This window comes from Beta vulgaris, chromosome 7 (assembly GCF_026745355.1).
Source record: "Beta vulgaris subsp. vulgaris cultivar EL10 chromosome 7, EL10.2, whole genome shotgun sequence".
NCBI classification, from domain to species: Eukaryota; Viridiplantae; Streptophyta; class Magnoliopsida; order Caryophyllales; family Amaranthaceae; genus Beta; species Beta vulgaris.
Window position 1 is genome coordinate 33,982,713 of NC_079208.1, and position 17,305 is coordinate 34,000,017.

The 17,305-nt window shown below is 38.1% G+C and overlaps 1 protein-coding gene across 1 annotated transcript; it reads right to left on the minus strand.

Moving 5' to 3' along the window:
- Positions 1-12,039: 12,039 nt before the first annotated feature.
- On the minus strand, positions 12,040-16,381 carry LOC125499617 (uncharacterized). The gene is made up of 2 exons (XM_048648649.1): positions 12,949-16,381; positions 12,040-12,870 (listed from the first exon to the last, which is right to left on the minus strand). Exons 1-2 carry the CDS (start codon positions 13,427-13,429, stop codon positions 12,755-12,757), a joined length of 597 nt encoding a protein of 198 aa, XP_048504606.1. The 5' UTR covers positions 13,430-16,381; the 3' UTR covers positions 12,040-12,754.
- Positions 16,382-17,305: the final 924 nt, after the last annotated feature.

Genomic DNA, 17,305 nt, shown 5'->3' on the forward strand with positions numbered 1-17,305 from the left:
TCATTATGAGATTTCTTTAAACCCTGTTTTGAGGTTTTTAGTCTCAGTTGTGGAGATATCCTTCTCCCATATGGGAGTTATGAGTATGGTTCTTTTGTTTTTAGGCACTAGTAGAATAAATGCTTATTGCTGAGGCCAAAAAGTGGCCTATTGCGGCGGTTTTGGCCGCGCAGCAATTAAGGGGGCAGCAATAGGTAATTAATATATTGCTGCGGTTTAAAACCGCAGCAATATTTGAACATATTGATGCGGTTTCTGTGTTAAACCGCAGCAATATGTATATTTTTTATCAGATTAACAAAGTATATTGATGCGGTTTCTATGGAAAACCGCAGCAATATGCTGTATTAAATAATAATAAATCGACATATTGTTGCGGTTTCTTGGGAAAACCGCAGCAATAGGTCTAGGTGTAAGCAAAAAAATATTTTTTTTTGGTATTTTGCTATTAAAAAAATTCAGAAAAATAACAAAAAATCTGGAAAATGAAATGAAACTACCAAAGAAAACTGGACAACGTAAAAAACAACAATAACAAAACTCAAAAGAAAATGAAGCGATTGAAAAAAAATTCTGAGATACAAAAAAATTACAAGAACAAACGAACATGAGATAACTATACTGAACAAACAAATCTGAAGCTATAAAAACAAAAAAACTAGATCTAAAAAAAACGAAGTAAAAAAATGAAAAAAAAAAACAGATCTCCATTCTTGTTAGCGTTCGACCGCCTCTTGCTCTTCAAGTGAAAATATGCACTTCTTTGTGCTACATAATATGCACTTCCAACAATTCCTTGTAAACTTTCCCTGCATTTATAAGTTCTCAGATCAATATAGATAAATCAACAATAAACATTATAAAAAAATAAAAATAAAACTAGAGTCTAGAAACACTGCTCCCAAATATTAAATTTATCAAACCCTGGAAATGAAATAGGACGAAAAAATGAAGAATAAAAGAACATTTTGCTTTCTGCAAAAATAGCGAAAATATAACATGAAACCCTTCATTTCCAGAAATTACTGACCCAAAAAAATTACACCAAATTATGAACTTCTAAGTAATTATTGACATATAGAATATCAATTTGCGAAAAAAAAATAAGAATTACCTGAGTTAATGCGACACAGTGGTGGTGCAGCTACAGCCGGCCTCTGATTCACACTGATACTGGCGTTTTGTGAACCAATCTTGTGTCTCAACCACCGGCCTCTCGCTCTCGTTCGTCATTCATAGTTTTCGCTTCGCGTTCGTCATTCATAGTACTCGCGCTTCACTTTCGTCATTCATCACTCGCTCACGTTCGTCATCAATGAAAGAGAGAGGTCGAAGATGAAGGGTGAGGGTGGAGGTGGAGGGTGAGAAATGAGGGTGAAGGTGAAGGGTGAGAAACGGCGGGTGAGAGGAGTGAGGGAACAACGTGTGAGAGACTCTTGGAAAAAAAAACCTAGCGGATGATTGCACGGTTTTTATACTTTTTATATATATATTGCTGCGGTTATTGTAAAGAACCGCAGCAATATATTAAAATATTATTTTTTAACATTATTTTAATATATTGTTGCGGTTTCGCACAAAAACCGCAACAATAGGTTTGGTCAAAAAGTCAACTTTTTTCAAAAAGTTTTCTACTGATATTATATTGCTGCGGTCTTTGGCCGAAACCGCAGCAATATCTTTATTTTATATTTTATATTTTTTTTTACGTGATATATTGCTGCGTATGGGTAAAATCGCAGCAATATCACCGCAGCAGTAAGCAATTATTCTACTAGTGTGGGATGAAGCTTTTTTCTCATTTGTTAAATTTCAAGACTCAACATGAAGGTATTGGAATCTCGGATGCGGTTGATATAACTCGTTCAAGAATCCTCTTGCCAAACTATATCAGAATGATAGACTTTATCATCAATAGCTGCTTGATTCAGCAAATACAAGAGGTTGCGTCTAGGATTTTAGATGCTTAATGCGAAAAACGAGTATCACATACTCAAACATCTAACCCACGAACAACCCTTGGATCACTACGTATGCTAGTAAGAAAGAGTGTAGAATTCTCTTGCTTTTTAGGTATATGGTGGTCAAATAAGGAGAGGAAGAGTATGGAGAAAATCTGATTTTTCTCTCTAGGAAATGTAACGTAAAAATGTACTCACTTTGTAACACCCATATCCCTATGTAAGACGGTTAGAAAGGAGGTGCTTCATGAGGCGTTCTTTGCCTCGTAATGTCATACACATTATGAGCCTAATAAACTCATGAGTTACATTTCACTACAAAGATCGCCCAACCCATTTCACAAATGGATTTGGGTAATATCCAAGGCTTGTCACACTGTGTGACCTCATAGGACCCAATATACATTAGTAGTTGGCCCTATTTGTACTAGCTCAACAAACCGCAATTAGCTTCTAGCAAAACGTTGCGGTCACCTAATATTATTGAATATATTATTTCTATAATTTGTCTATATATTTAGTTTGTTACACTTGATCGAGGACATGCATAATCTTTAAATCTCCCACTTGTCTAAGTACAAGTGTGTAACTTTCAAACTCCTTAAGTCGTTTAATGTCCAACTTGATGATATGGTAACATCGTATGTAAACCATACCAATTATATTCAAGTTGTTTCTTGAAATCCGAGTTCAAACTGTCGAACACAAATGATTAACTTCTTAATGCATTTGAGCACAGCAATGCATTTTCAGTTCTCACTCTTCAAGAGGCCAAGACACCAATACTAACTCTTAAGACAACTTTATCCCGCCTTTTATAACCAAAACTCCCACTCAATTCATAGCAGTTCTGATCACTGCCTTTATAGCCTCCTTTTACGGCACGAAGTTTCGCAGTGTAAAAAGCATACTAATCCTTAAGTAAGAATAGTATCATACTCATGTCAAAGAAATCCACTAAATATATTAATGAGATTCTCATAAACCTTTTAGAGAACTCTCACTAGGTCTGCTCGACAAGCAACAACTATACATGTTTATGCAATGACTAGACATCTCTATGTCCTCATAGCCCATGAAACTGCACTATCAATCAACTTGCAATCTAGTCCATGAAACCGAATCATTTACGTTCAAATTTAATGATTCGAACTAGGGACCAAGGTATATGATAACTCTTATTCACTTGATAGGGTTTCATTTGTCAAATCACGTTTTTTACAATCCTATCAATCGTTATAAAATACTTTGAATGTTTTATTTAATACTAAGCTAAGATTAAATAAGAATATAACCTTTTATTGATAAACATAACCAAACATATCATAAGAGTAACTACAACTGTGAACTAATTAAAAGTAAATAGTACACAATCAAAACCACTCTCCTATATGCTTAAGTCTTATAGCCCTAGTATGACTCTCATGCTTAGGCTGAGGCAATGGTTTAGTCAAAGGATCAACAACATTGCTATTCGTATGAACTTTTCTAACTATGACATATTTTCTCTCAACGATGTCTCGAATAAGATGGAACTTTCTAATTAATTACGTGTTTACACCTTTGATGCGATCTTGGTTCCTTAGTCTGAGCTATGGCACCATTGTTATCACAATGTAAAACAATACCATCTCCAACAAAAGGCACTACTCCTAGATCCAGAATGAACTTCTTTATCCAAACAACTTCCTTTGCTGCATCTGCCGCAGCAATGTACTCAGCTTCTGTTGTAAAATCAACAACAGTGCTTTGCTTTGAATTTTTCCACCTCACTGCCCCTCCATATAGACAAAAGATGAAACCGGATTAGGATTGGTAATCATCTTAGTCAGTTTGGAAGCTCGCATCTGTGTAACCCTCAACAATTAACTTACTTTCACCTCCATATACTAAGAAATTATCCTTAGTCCTTCTCAAGTACTTTAGGATATTCTTAGCTGCACTCTAGTGTGCGTCACCTGGATTTGATTGGAATCTGCTACACATGCTCAAAGCATATGAAACATCTGGGCGAGTACAAATCATGGAGTACATAATGGACCCTATAGCTAACGCATAAGGAACATTACTCATTCGCTTAATCTCATCAGGTCCAGAAGGACACTAAGTATTGCTAAGCGACACGTCATGTTGCATGGGTAGAAAACCTCTCTTTGAGTTTTCCATGTTGAACTTGGTAACGATCTTATCTATATAAGTTCGTTGGCTAAGTCCGATCATCCTCTTAGACCTATCCTTATCGATCTTAATCCCCAAAATGTACTCAGCATTTCCTAGTTTTTTCATAGAAAAACAACTTTTCAACCATTACTTGACTGACTCAAGCATGGGAACGTTATTTCCTATGAGAAGTATGTCATCTACATACAAGACGAACAAGACTATGTTACTCCCACTTCCCTTCTTGTAAGGACACGACTGTTTACCGTTTTTTAGAAAACCAAACTATTCGATTGTCTCTTCAAAATGAAGATTCCAACTCCGGGATGCTTACTTCAATCCATAAATGGATTTTTGAAGCTTACATACCCTCCTAGGATATTCTGGATCCACAAAACCTTCTGGTTGTGCCATATACACATCCTCTTTCAAGAACCCATTCAAGAAAGCGGTTTTGACATCCATTTGCCAAATCTCGTAATCATAAAAGGCGACGATCACTAGGAGTATCCGAACGGATTTAAGCATGGCTACCATTGAAAAGGTTTCGTCATAGTCTATACGATGAACTTGCTTGAACCCTTTTGTAACTAACCTTGCTTTGTAAACTTGAACATTACCATCCTTATCTGTTTTCACTTTGAAAACCCATTTGCAACCAATAAGTGTAACCCCATGGGGTAAATTCACCAAGTCCCACACTTGATTTTTAGCCATGGATGCCATTTTCGGATATCATGGCTTCTAGCCATTTTTCGGAGTCTTCACTCATTGAAGCTTGCTTGTAAGTAGTAGGTTCCTCAAATTGTAAAATCATTATCTCATAATCTTCTGTTAACAAGAAAGTAACAAGCCTCTTGGTTGGTATTCTTGTTCTACTAGACTTACGAGGGGCTGCAACAGAAGAAATTTTATTCTCAATAATTTGATAATTTTCGCACGAATTAGATTCGAGTGGGATAGTAGGAGGTTCATGTACGAGATACTCATCCTCCAAGACTTGGTCAGCTATGGGAGAAGATTCCTCCACAGGAGGAACTACTTCTAGCTCGACAACTGCCACTTGTGTTTCTGACTGTGACATAGGTTGAATTATGTCCATTTGTTACATTTTACAAACTTCTTAGAGAAATGTATTACTCCCACATGCCATTTTGGAAATAAAATCTTTTTCCGAAAAGACACCATGACGAGCAACAAACACTTTTCCCTCAGTTCGATTGTAGAAGTAATAGCCCTTGGTTTCCTTGGGATAACCCACGAAGAAACACTTATGTGACTTAGGGGCGAGTTTGTCTGCAAGTCAACGCTTTACATAAACCTCACATCCCCAAGTACGTAGAAAAGACAAGCTTGGAACTTTTCCACTCCATTTCTCATAGGGTGGCTTTTCTACTGCCTTTGATGGAGTTCTATTAAGTGGGAAAGTAGCAGTTTCGAGAGCATATCCCCAGAAGGATATTGGAAGATCAGTAAACCTCATCATAGACCGAACCATATCAAGTAGAGTTCGGTTCCTCCTTTCAGATACACTATTCAACTTAGGTGTTCTAGGTGGAGTTAGTTGTGAAAGATTTCCACAACTCTTCAAATGATCACTAAACTCTTGGCTCAAATATTCACCACCATGATCGGATCGTAGTGCTTTGATTGTCTTGCCAAGCTGGTTTTGGACTTCATTCTAGAATTCTTTGAATTTTCAAATGATTCTTACTTATGCTTCATAAAATAGACATATCCATATCTACTTAAATCATCAGTAAAAGTAATGAAGTACCCAAACCCTCCCCTTCCTTTTGTGCTCATTGGTTCACACACATTGGTATGTATTAGGCCTAATAGATCACTGGCCCTTTCCCCCTTTCCAGTAAAAGGTGACTTTGTCATTTTACTCATTAAGCATGATTCAGATACATCAAATGGCTCAAGGTCAAAGGATGTTAGAAGTCCATCTTTATGTAACTTCTCAATGCGTTTCACGCTTATATGTCCTAAACGACAATGCATAAGTAAGTAGAATTAGTATCATTTGATCTATGTTTTTTGTTGTCTATGTTAAGTACATCTTTTTCTAAGTCTAGGAAATATAGACCATTACACCTTTTAGCATTGGCATAAAACATTGAATTCAAATAAACAAAGAAACAACCTTTCTCAATTGTAAATGAAAATCCTTCATTATCCAAAACAGGAATAGAAATAATATTTTTGGTGATAGCGGGAACATAATAACAATTATTAAGCTCTAATATTAATCCAGATTATTTGTAATTTGTATGGAATATTTAGCTAGGATTCTAGCTAAAATGAGTTCCATGAATCACTTTACATATCACCCCAGATGTAAGGCAACAAAGCTCACACATCTTAGCTTTGCTGATGATCTTATTCTGTGCTCAAAAGGTGATTTTGCATCAGTATACTTAATGTTGAGAGCTTCAAGACTATTCTCTGATTCCTCTGGTCTAAAGATCAATACTAAGAAGTCATCCTTCTACTGTTGTGGGGTTCAGGAAGGTAAAATCATGAGAATACAGAATGTGTCTGGTATTACTAGAGAAAAAGTCCCCTTTAAATATTTGGGGGTCCCTATTTGTTCTAAACGAATTTCAGCTGCTCAATGTGAGACTTTGGTGGATAAAATGACAGCTAAAATTTAGATCTGGAGTACAAGGCATATTTCTTATTCTGGGAGAGTGCAACTTGTTAACTCAGTGCTAATGAGTATTCATGGCTATTGGGGTCAGGTGTTTGTCCTGCCTAGTAGTGTCATAAAAAATATTGAAGCAGTGTGCAGGGCCTTCCTATGGGTAGGTGTTTACTACTCAGCTAAGGGAGGATATGTGGCTTGGCAGGAGTTGTGTAATAGCAAGAGTAAAGGAGGCTTGGGGTTTAGGAACATCAGCAACTAGAACAAAGCATGTTTAAGCAAGCATGTGTGGGATGTGGCTACCAAGAAAGATATAGTGTGGGTGAGATGGGTGCATTCAGTCTACATAAAGGATGCTGACTGGTGGGAGTATAATCCTCCTACTGGTTGTAGTTGGTATTGGAAACGCATATATGAGGTTAAAAATCTCATGAAGAATTATTACAGTAGACAAGAGGTTCAGCAGATGAATAAGTTTGGGATTCAAGATATGGTGGAAAAATTATATGAGGAAAGACAGCATGTTCCCTGGGATCAATATGTCTGGAATAGACTCAGTGTGAATAGGTTTAAGTTCATCACTTGGTTGGCTATGAGAAGGAGATTACATACAGCAGACAAGGTCCAAATTTCTGATCCAAGTGCTCCTACTGATTGCTGGATATGATGTGATGCCACTGAAACACAAGAACATCTTATGTTTTCATGTTATTATAGCAGAGACTTGCTAAGAAAAATCAAGAACTGGATCAATATGGAATCCACATGTGAGGACTCATCGACTGGTGAGATGGATATACAGTAGCAGGATCCAGAAGGCTGCTTATGGTGGTGCTATAGCAGGTGTTGTGTATGGTGTGTGGAAAGCCAGAAATGATAGCAAATGGAACCAAAGAGTTCCTAGTATTCAACACATGGAGTCCTGGATCAAAGAGAATGTCAGAAGAAGAATTTTCCTTGTCATGCCTAGGAAAATGTCTAGAAATGATAGAAATTGGTTTTACTGACTGTAATGTGATTTTTTGAGTGTATATAATGTGTTTTGCCTTGCTATGGAGAAGGGGTCCAACCTAGTTGGTTTGTTTCTCCCTAGTTTTGGCCTTGGTTGTAATTGTTTTTGGGTGATATAAGATGATTATTACTTAGCAAAAAATAATATTAATCCAGAAGGCAAAGGTAGACTATAAGTCCCAACTGCAACGGCCACAACTCTTGCACCAATTCCAACACTCAGTTCTACCTTTTCTTTAGCCAAGGTTCTACTCCTTAGTCCCGGCACGTTCAAAGTAATGCGAGAAACACAACCGGTATCAAATACCTAAGAAGTAGATGTTGCTAAATTAATGTCAATGACATAAATACCTGAAGAAGAAGCCCCAGACTTCTTATTCTTCAGATACTTCGGGCAGTTACGCTTCCAATGACCTATTTGATCACAATAGAAGCACTTGGCATTTGCGGCCACCTTTGGCTTTGCCTTTGCTTGTGGCTTATTAGCAGTTTTAGTGGCAACTTGCTTGCCCTTATCTTGCTTTTTCTTGCCAGTCCATTCCTTCTTGAAACCCTTTTCCTTTTGAACCATAAGAACTTCCTTCTTAGGTGCAACGGGGATGTTTTTTTCGGCAGTCATGAGCATCCCATGTAACTCAGCAAGGGTCTTTGTCAACCCATTCATATTAAAGTTCAACCTAAATTGGTTGAACCCATTATGAAGTGAGTGCAGATTGATGTCAGTAGCCAACTCTTGGCTATAAGGAAAACCCAACCTCTCATCGCCTCGAAATAACCGATCATTTCGAAGACATGAGTGGCGACCGGCTAATCATATTTTAATCATGCAAATAACATGCTCATGCAAATAATCATATTGAAAAATGTATAAACAACTTTTATACTCCCACTTGATGAAACTCATATATTAATCATGAAAATAACATCCTCATGCTACTACCCTCCCCTAAATGAACTAAAAATTGAAGGAAAACATGTGCATCAACATGATCACATTAATCTATATAATAGGCGCTCTGGTACCAATGTAGGATTTTAGATGCTTAATGCGAAAAAAGAGTATCACATAGTCAAACATCTAACCAAAGATCTTTGCATAAATTAACATCAATCTAATAAGAGTATATAGAATAATAGCTCTTGATGCGTGAATTCCTCTTACACCACAAGCCTTCTAGTGTAGATCGTTTAGAACGTCAAACGTCGTTCCTCTAATATTGGTCCACGAACAACCCTTGGATCACTACGTATGCTAGTATGAAAGAGTGTAGAATTCTCTTGCTTTTTAGGTGTATGGTGGTCAAATGGGGAGAGGAGGAGTAGGGAGAAAATCTGATTTTTCTCTCTAGGAAATGTAATGTAAAAATGTACTCACTTTGTAACCCCCATATCCCTATATAAGGCAGATGCAAAGGAGGTGCTTAATGAGGCTTTATTTGCCTCATAATGTCATACACATTATGAGTCTAATAAACTCATGAGTTACATTTTACTCCACCCAAATAAAGACCCCCCAACCCCATTTCACAAATGGATTCGGGTAATACCCAAGGGTTGTCACATTGTGTGACCTCATAGGACCCAATATACTTTAGTAGTTGTCCCTATATATACTAGTCCAACAAACCGCAATTAGCTTCTAGCAAAACGTTGCGATCACCTAATATTATTAAATATATTATCTTTATAATTTGTCCATATATATCTAGTTTGTTACACTTGATCGATGACATAATCCTTCACTAGGTTGTATTGCTCGATCTGGTTCATTGTAGTTTCTTCAAATACGAATTTGAGTTAATAACCTTGTTTAATTGTATCTTGTTTTTTCTTTAATATCTATTGTACATGTCGTTTGGCCTTCAATTAATGAAATTTCTCTTTTAAAAAAAAAGTACCCTAAATCTCACCTAGAGCCAAAAACTAATAATATTCTAAAATAGAAATAGTCTATAGTTTCGTATGTCATAATGAAATTTTTGTCACTATTACAAAAACTTATTTTCAGCAATGCAATAAAGAGATTCCACCTCATTATCTCAAGGTTAAGTGTTTGAATTCCATCAAGTGAAAACACTTAAAGGAAGATTTACCTTACAATTCCTCCTTTCAAGTCCCTAAGATTACATCCCAAAAATTACATCTTACCAAAAAAAAAAATTATTTATCTTCCATATGGTAAGCATAATATAAGGAGTGTAATTACAAGAACATATTTAAAATAGAAAATTTGGCTCAAAATCTAAAACTATACTTTTATGTTACCGAAGAAATTTGTAAAGTACATCAATGTAATTCAGATATCTACACATAAAATTAGTATCACAATTAGTCACCTCATCAATTGACATCTGCACGGCCCAAAGTAGCAAACTAAAATTTATGAACATGACCACTGAACCCAAAACACATGTGGCTTAATGTGACAAGATGCACGAGTTTTCAAACAAATGGACTTGAAAGTCAAGACGTCCAGGTGAATGGCCCATGACACTTTGCATTTATCTCGATATTTTCTTTTGGCAACGGCTAATCAAAGGAAGACAACAGAAATTTCAACCAAGACTCCTCCTGGCTCCTGGCATCAAATGCCAGGGAATGGGGTCTGTTGATCATTACCGTAACTATACAAGTGTGGAGAATAATTGTGTTAATCCTGGTAACTGGTTTAACAGTATTAAGATGGGATTTACGAATTAAATCATAAACATACTTGTGTTGAGACAAAAATAAACCAGAGGGAGTACGCACAACCTTAACACCTAAGAAGTAATAAAGATCCCCTAAATCCTTCATAGCAAATTGAGAAGAAAGAACATAAATGAATTTGGCAACAAGAAGAGGACTACAATAGGACGAATAGACCATTTAAGAGAAACAGCAATAGTGAGAACCAAGCGAACAGTAGTAGGCTTTACAATAGGACTAAAGGTTTCAAAGTAATCAATACCTGTCTGCTGGTGATTGCCAAAAACAACAAGTCTGGCTTTGATCCGCTCTAGGGAACCATCAGAATTATATTTAATCCGATAAACCCACTTACAACCAAGTAAATTCTTGTCATAGTTTCGAGGTACCAACTCCCATGTGTCATTATTGATTAAAGCATTATATTCATCAAGCATAGCTTGACGCCAACATGAATCTTTAGAAGCTTGTTTAAAATTAGTCGATTCAGACTCGACGATGTCAGATTTTAAGTTCATTAAGACCTTTGGCTTGGACACACCGTCCTTTAACCTGGTGACCATGGGGTGACAGCTTTGGACGACAAGGGGTGGCGAAGAAATAGGCGAGGAGACAGACGCGGGTGAGGACGGACTAGGGGAGCGCAGACTAGGAGAGTGTGGCACACTAGGTGACCCGGGCATGCGAGGCTCGAGAGAGTCGAGCGGTCGATGATGGAGCAGCGAGTTGGCGAGGGCTGGAGCTAAAACCAGCATGGGCTGGCTCGTCAGCGGGGCAGGCAAAAGGGGTATCGTCTAGCTGGGGGGGCTATCGCTGAAACCAGCGGGCGAGGCGGATCGCACAGCATACGTGGCCTCGGCTAGAAGGGAGGCAGCGAGGGTGCTGCGAGTAGGGGTCGAGGGCCCCACGTGCATGTGCGGGTCAGCACGGGCAAGGTTTGTAAGATTCCAGTCACAAGTCAGGACTAAGGGGGAGGTGTAAGACACGGTAAACTGAGGACCCACAAGAGTGCGATAAGGAAACTTATGTTCATGAAAAAGAACATGAAGACTAGTGAACGCTTTCTTGGTAGTAGGATCAAAACAACGATACCCTTTATAATCCAATGCATATCCAATAAAAACACTGGTTTTAGACTTAGGTTGCAGTTTGTGATTTTTAGAGTTCGGAAACAAGGGAAAGCATTCACATCCAAATGTTTTCAAAAAACAATAGGAAGGGGGACAATGAAACAATTTTTCAAAAGGAGAAACACCCCCTAAAACTGAGCTGGGTAATCTATTGATAGTGTAAGTGGCAGTATATGATGCATCAACCCAAAATTCAGTCGGGAAGTCAGAAACACCGTTTTGAGCTGGAGTATGGGGACAAGATTTTTGAAAAATTATTCCATTATTAGAAAAAATGTTGGAGAAGAGTAGAATTGTCAAATTCCCTTCCTCCATCACTTTGAAATATTTAATTTTGCAATCAAATAGATTTTCAGCCATCTTTTGAAACATAAGGAATTTAGAATAAACTTTCGATTTTCAACGCAAGGGATAAATCCATGAATATCGCGACAAATCATCAACAAACACAACACAATAACGAAATAATTGATTGGACAAAACAGGAGATTGCCAAAGATCACTGTGAATTTTATATAATGGATATGTAGAAATATGTTCAACTAAATCAAAAAGCAAAGGATGTATCTTTCCTAGCTTACATCGAACACAATCATCATGAAACTTAGAGGTACACGTGATATATTTATATGAACAAAAAAATCCTAAAATGCTAGAAGAGGTGTGACCCGGACGAGCATGCCAAACGTCGTCTGATTCCTTAGTGGCTAGGAAAGCAGGAACAGAAGACTCAAGAGGGACAATGCTGGGCTGAAGAGGGTAGACACCTTGCTTACTGGATCCCCGAAGCAGATGCTCCCCCGTTGTCTGGTCCTTAACATAAATAGAATTTTTATCAAAACTCACAACACAATCATTGTCTTGACAGAACTTATTAACTGATAATAAATTATGTTTTAATGTAGGAACATGACAGACAGGTGACAACTGGATGAGACGACTTGTAGTTTTTAAGGTTAAATTTCCAGTACTTTTAATAGGGAGTAAGGTACCATTACCAACTACAACAGAACTAGACCCAGTATAAGAAGTTTTAGCAGAAAACTTACCATCCTAAAGAGTCATATGAGATGCGGCTCCCGAATCCGGATGCCAGACTGAATCATTAGCCTCACCACCAACAGACAGTGCAGCTAAAGGTTCGAGTGACACTCTCAGAGGAAGAGGGAACAAAGCTGGAATTGAAACGTTGAGGACAATAGAAACCAACATAAACCACAAGTATTGGAAGTAGGGGTTGAGGTTACATTGCTACTTGATGAATTACTCCCTGCAGACGATAAATCATTAATAATATAATCTATACAAGGCATACTATAGGATGACAAGTTAGAATATTTACTCATACCATTGGAGCGTCCCCGATTAGCAATGTTGTTGTTGTTGTTTCCTGAACCACGAGGATTATTATTTCCCCTATTCCCACCATTATTACCACGAGCATTCTGATTATTGTTACCACCACGATTGTTGTTACCCCCAGGATTTCTGTTATTTCTTCCCCGATTCCTCCCTCCAGAATTAAACTTTGAGGAGGAACTTGATCCAGAACCAGTAGATTGAACAACAAGTAAGGCATGATGGGAGGAAGAATCAGATCCATCCCTCGAATTTTTCAGACGTTGTTCATGAAGAAGCAACTTAGGCCGTAGATCATCAAAACTAATAGGGAATGGATAATGCAGCAAGGTAGTAACACTGTGATTATATTCAGAATCACGATCCAGACCAAAAAGGGCATACTGAACTAAATCCTGATTTGACACAGGGCACTGAATAGCAGCAAGAGAATCAACAATAACCTTTATTTCACTTAAATAACCATCCATAGATTGAGATTCATTCTTTTTAATATGAGTCAAACGTCCTTTAACTCTATAGAACGAGCCACACTTGCATGCATAAATCGAGACTGTAATCTATTCCAAATATGGACAGAAGTGTGCAAATCATGAACATCAATAAAAACATCACGAGATAAAGTAGCAAAAATAGATGATTTTACTTGCTGATCAATACGCAGATATTCATAAAAGTGCATATTAGGAACAGTATTACCAGATTCATCAAGTATAGTAGCAGGAGGAATAATAGCAGTACCATCAACAAGGCCAAGTAATTGATGAGAAAGCAGGAGGCAAGTTATTTGAGTTTTCCGTAAAAGATAATCCTCGGGGGAAGAGAGAGTGATGGTTACCAAGTTCGTAAGATAAGGGGGAGACGATTGCGGGAGGTTGATCATCGGTGGCGAGGCAGAAGGACCGGCCGAAAACGATAAAGACGACGCAAATTGAAGGGCCGGATGAGCAAACCCAGGTGGGAGGCGCGGTGTAGGGCGTTGAGGTGGGTTGGGGACCGGAGAGGCGTCGGTGAGGCCTATGCTGGTGAGGCCGAAACTCACTGGAAACGTGGGCGTGGGGCTAGAGAAACCAATAGCGACCGACGAGTGTGACAGTGGGCTGGTGTAACCAGCAGCGGCGGCGGCCGACAGGCTGGAGGAGGTGGCCGGAAAATCTTGGTCGTGAAAGAAGGGCAACGACGAGGTGGCAGCGGAAGTGGACGTGGCGGCGGCGTAGGCGGCATCCATGACTATGGGCGGCGGGCGGCAGGCCAGAGGAGAGAGAAAAAAAAATTTAATTTTTCTATGGTTGTGATACCATGTATAAGTGTGGAGAATAATTGTGTTAACCCTGTGTGGTTAACCCTGGCATTCAATATATATATATTTACAATATAGGCCTATGAGTAGTTAAAGACTAAGTTAAATATTATTCTACCGTTTTACATATAATGTTATCTAATAGTAACATCAACTTTAACAATTGAACAAAAGAACAGTAACTGGACTTCATCAATACTACGACTCTACGAGCAAGTGAGTGATAGTGGGCATTGGCCTGCTGCAACCTTTGAATTTTTCGGAGCGCCTCAAGCGACAAATGCCAATGCTCTTGGCCTGTTTAAACACCTCTTGAAGCTCGTACAAAGTTGCTAGGAGCTCTATGTGGGTCAGGTAAAGTGCAAACACCCAAGTGGACCCTTTGACCAGTCGCACGACAAATAGTTTTAAAATATATAAAATCTATTTATTTATTTCAATTCTAGTTTTAAAAATCATTTTCAAAAAAACCAATTAATTAATTGTATTTTTAATAATAATTAATTATTCTAGATAATTAATTATGTTTTAATAAATAATTTCTAAGTACAAAGAGATTACGAAAATCAAATTTTTATTTCTTAAATTAATTGATTTCTGAATCCAAAAGATAACTTTTAATGAGGATAAAAGGAATTTTTAAAGAATGGAAAAATAACAAAATTCGGTCAAATCTTCAAATATGCTCCACACGCCTAAATTCGTCTGATAATACTCTGACGTTATTGCGGGAGGCTGAACATCGGTGGCGGGGCAGAAAGGCAGGCCGAAAACGATGAAGACGACGCAAATTGAAGGGTCGGATGAGCAAACCCAGGTGGGAGGCGCGGTGTAGGGCGCTGAGGTGGGCTGGGGACCGGAGAGGCGCCGGTGAGGCCGAAACTCACTGGAAACATGGGCATGGGGCTAGAGAAACCAGCAGCGACCGACGAGTGTGACGGTGGGCTGGTGTAACCAGCAGCGGCGGCGGCCGACAGGCCGGACAAGGTGGCCAGAAAAACTTGGTCGCGAAAGAAGGGAAACGACGAGGTGGCAGCGGAAGTGGACGTGGCGGCGCCGTAGGCGGCATCCATGACTATGAGCGGCGGGCGGCAGGCCAGAGGAGAGAGAAAAAAAATATTTAATTTTTCAATGGTTGTGATACCATGTACAAGTGTGGAGAATAATTGTGTTAACCCTGTGTGGTTAACCCTGGCATTCAATATTTATAGGTTTACAATACAGGCCTATGACTAGTTAAAGACTAAGTAAAAGATTATTCTATCCTTTTACATATAATGTTATCTAATAGTAACATTAACTTTAACAATTGAACAAAAGAACAGTAACTGGACTTCATCAATACTACGACTCTACGAGCAAGCGAGTGATAGTGGGCGTTGGCCTGCTGCAACCTTTGAATTTTTCAGAGTGCCTCAAGCGACAGATGCCAATGCTCTTGGCCTGTTTAAACGCCTCTTGAAGCTCATACAAAATTGCTAGGAGCTCTATGTGGGTCAGGTAAAGCGAAAACACCCGAGTTGCCCCTTTGACCAGTCGCACGACAAATAGTTTTAAAAATATATGAAATCTATTTATTTATTTCAATTCTAGTTTTAAAAATCATTTTCAAAAAAATCAATTAATTAATTGTATTTTTAATAAAAATCAATTATTCTAGATAATTAATTATGTTTTAATAAATAATTTCTAAGTACAAAGAGATTATGAAAATGAGATTTTTATTTCTTAAATTAATTAATTTCTGAATCCAAGAGATAACATTTAATGAGGATAAAAGGAATTTTTAAAGAATGGAAAAATAACAAAATTCGGTCAAATCTTCAAATATGCTCCACACGCCTAAATTCGTCTGATAATACTCTGACGTTACGAACGAGCGACATTAAGACAGTGAGCAAAACTCAGAAGCACAAAATCAGATGCACTCCTCGAATCCTCATGCGCACAGCGAATCGTTTATGCATCAAGCGCAACAGGCCTGCGCACCGTGCGTGCTCAAATCTAATCTGGTTTCTTTCGTTTTCTCTGTAAATAGAACTTAGTTTTCACCTGGTTTTGGTCAAACTTTGCTATGACATCCGTATACACTTTCATACTAATAAATACCTCTATAAAACTTCCAAACTGTTGTGAGAAATAGAGAGAGAGAGAGTTATGTAAATATATCAGAGAGTATTGTATTGCATTGATGTGTAAACTGATTTCTTACACTGTATTATAAGCAAAGTTTTCTACTGTGCACAATTGCAAATTTTCAACACGGAGAAAATTACCTGACATGCATTAAGTGCACGCAGAAAAATGGACTTCACACATATGTGAACAGTGGACTTCACACATGTAAACAGTGGAATTGTTCATTCCACTGTTTCTCAACACTCCCCCTTGAATGTCCACTTATAAGTCATAATAGACGTTGTCTCATTAAGAATCTTTGTTAGGAAAAATCCCGTGGGAAAAATCCATAACTAGGGAAAGAGTACAACTATTATGTATCCTTATATGCTTAAAATCAACTGCCTCATTAAAAACCTTGTCAGGAAAAACCCAGTGGGATAAAAACCTGATCGAAGGGAAAAAGAGTGCAGCGCATATAATACTCCCCCTGAATCTAGCATATATCATGAAGATGACGCATTCCAATTTTTCGGACTAATTCTTCAAATTTCTTCGCCGGAAGGGATTTGGTGAATAAATCTGCAAGATTCTCACATGATTGGATTTGTCGAATGTTGATCGTCCCTTCCTTTTGGAGGTCATGAGTGAAGAAGAGCTTTGGTGATAAATGTTTAGTTCTGTCTCCTTTGATGTACCCTTCGCTTACTTGGGTGATGCATGCAGTATTGTCTTCGTAGATGATAGTTGGATTTGTTGTTATTGTTTCCATCCCATTCTTCTTGGATATTCTTGATCATTGACCTTAGCCATACACATTCCCTTCCAGCTTCATAAAGAGCAATTAATTCGCATGATTTGATGATGTGGCCGTCAAAGTCTGCTTGTGATTTCCAAGATATTGCAGTACCTCCATAAGTGAATACAT

Coding starts and splice junctions, on each gene's coding strand:
- LOC125499617 (XM_048648649.1), bottom strand. CDS start 13,429: ATGGATGGTTATTTAAGTGAAATAAAGGTTATTGTTGATTCTCTTGCT. Junction 12,871..12,948: donor TAATCGGGGACGCTCCAATG/GTATGAGTAAAT, acceptor TATCGTCTGCAG/GGAGTAATTCATCAAGTAGC.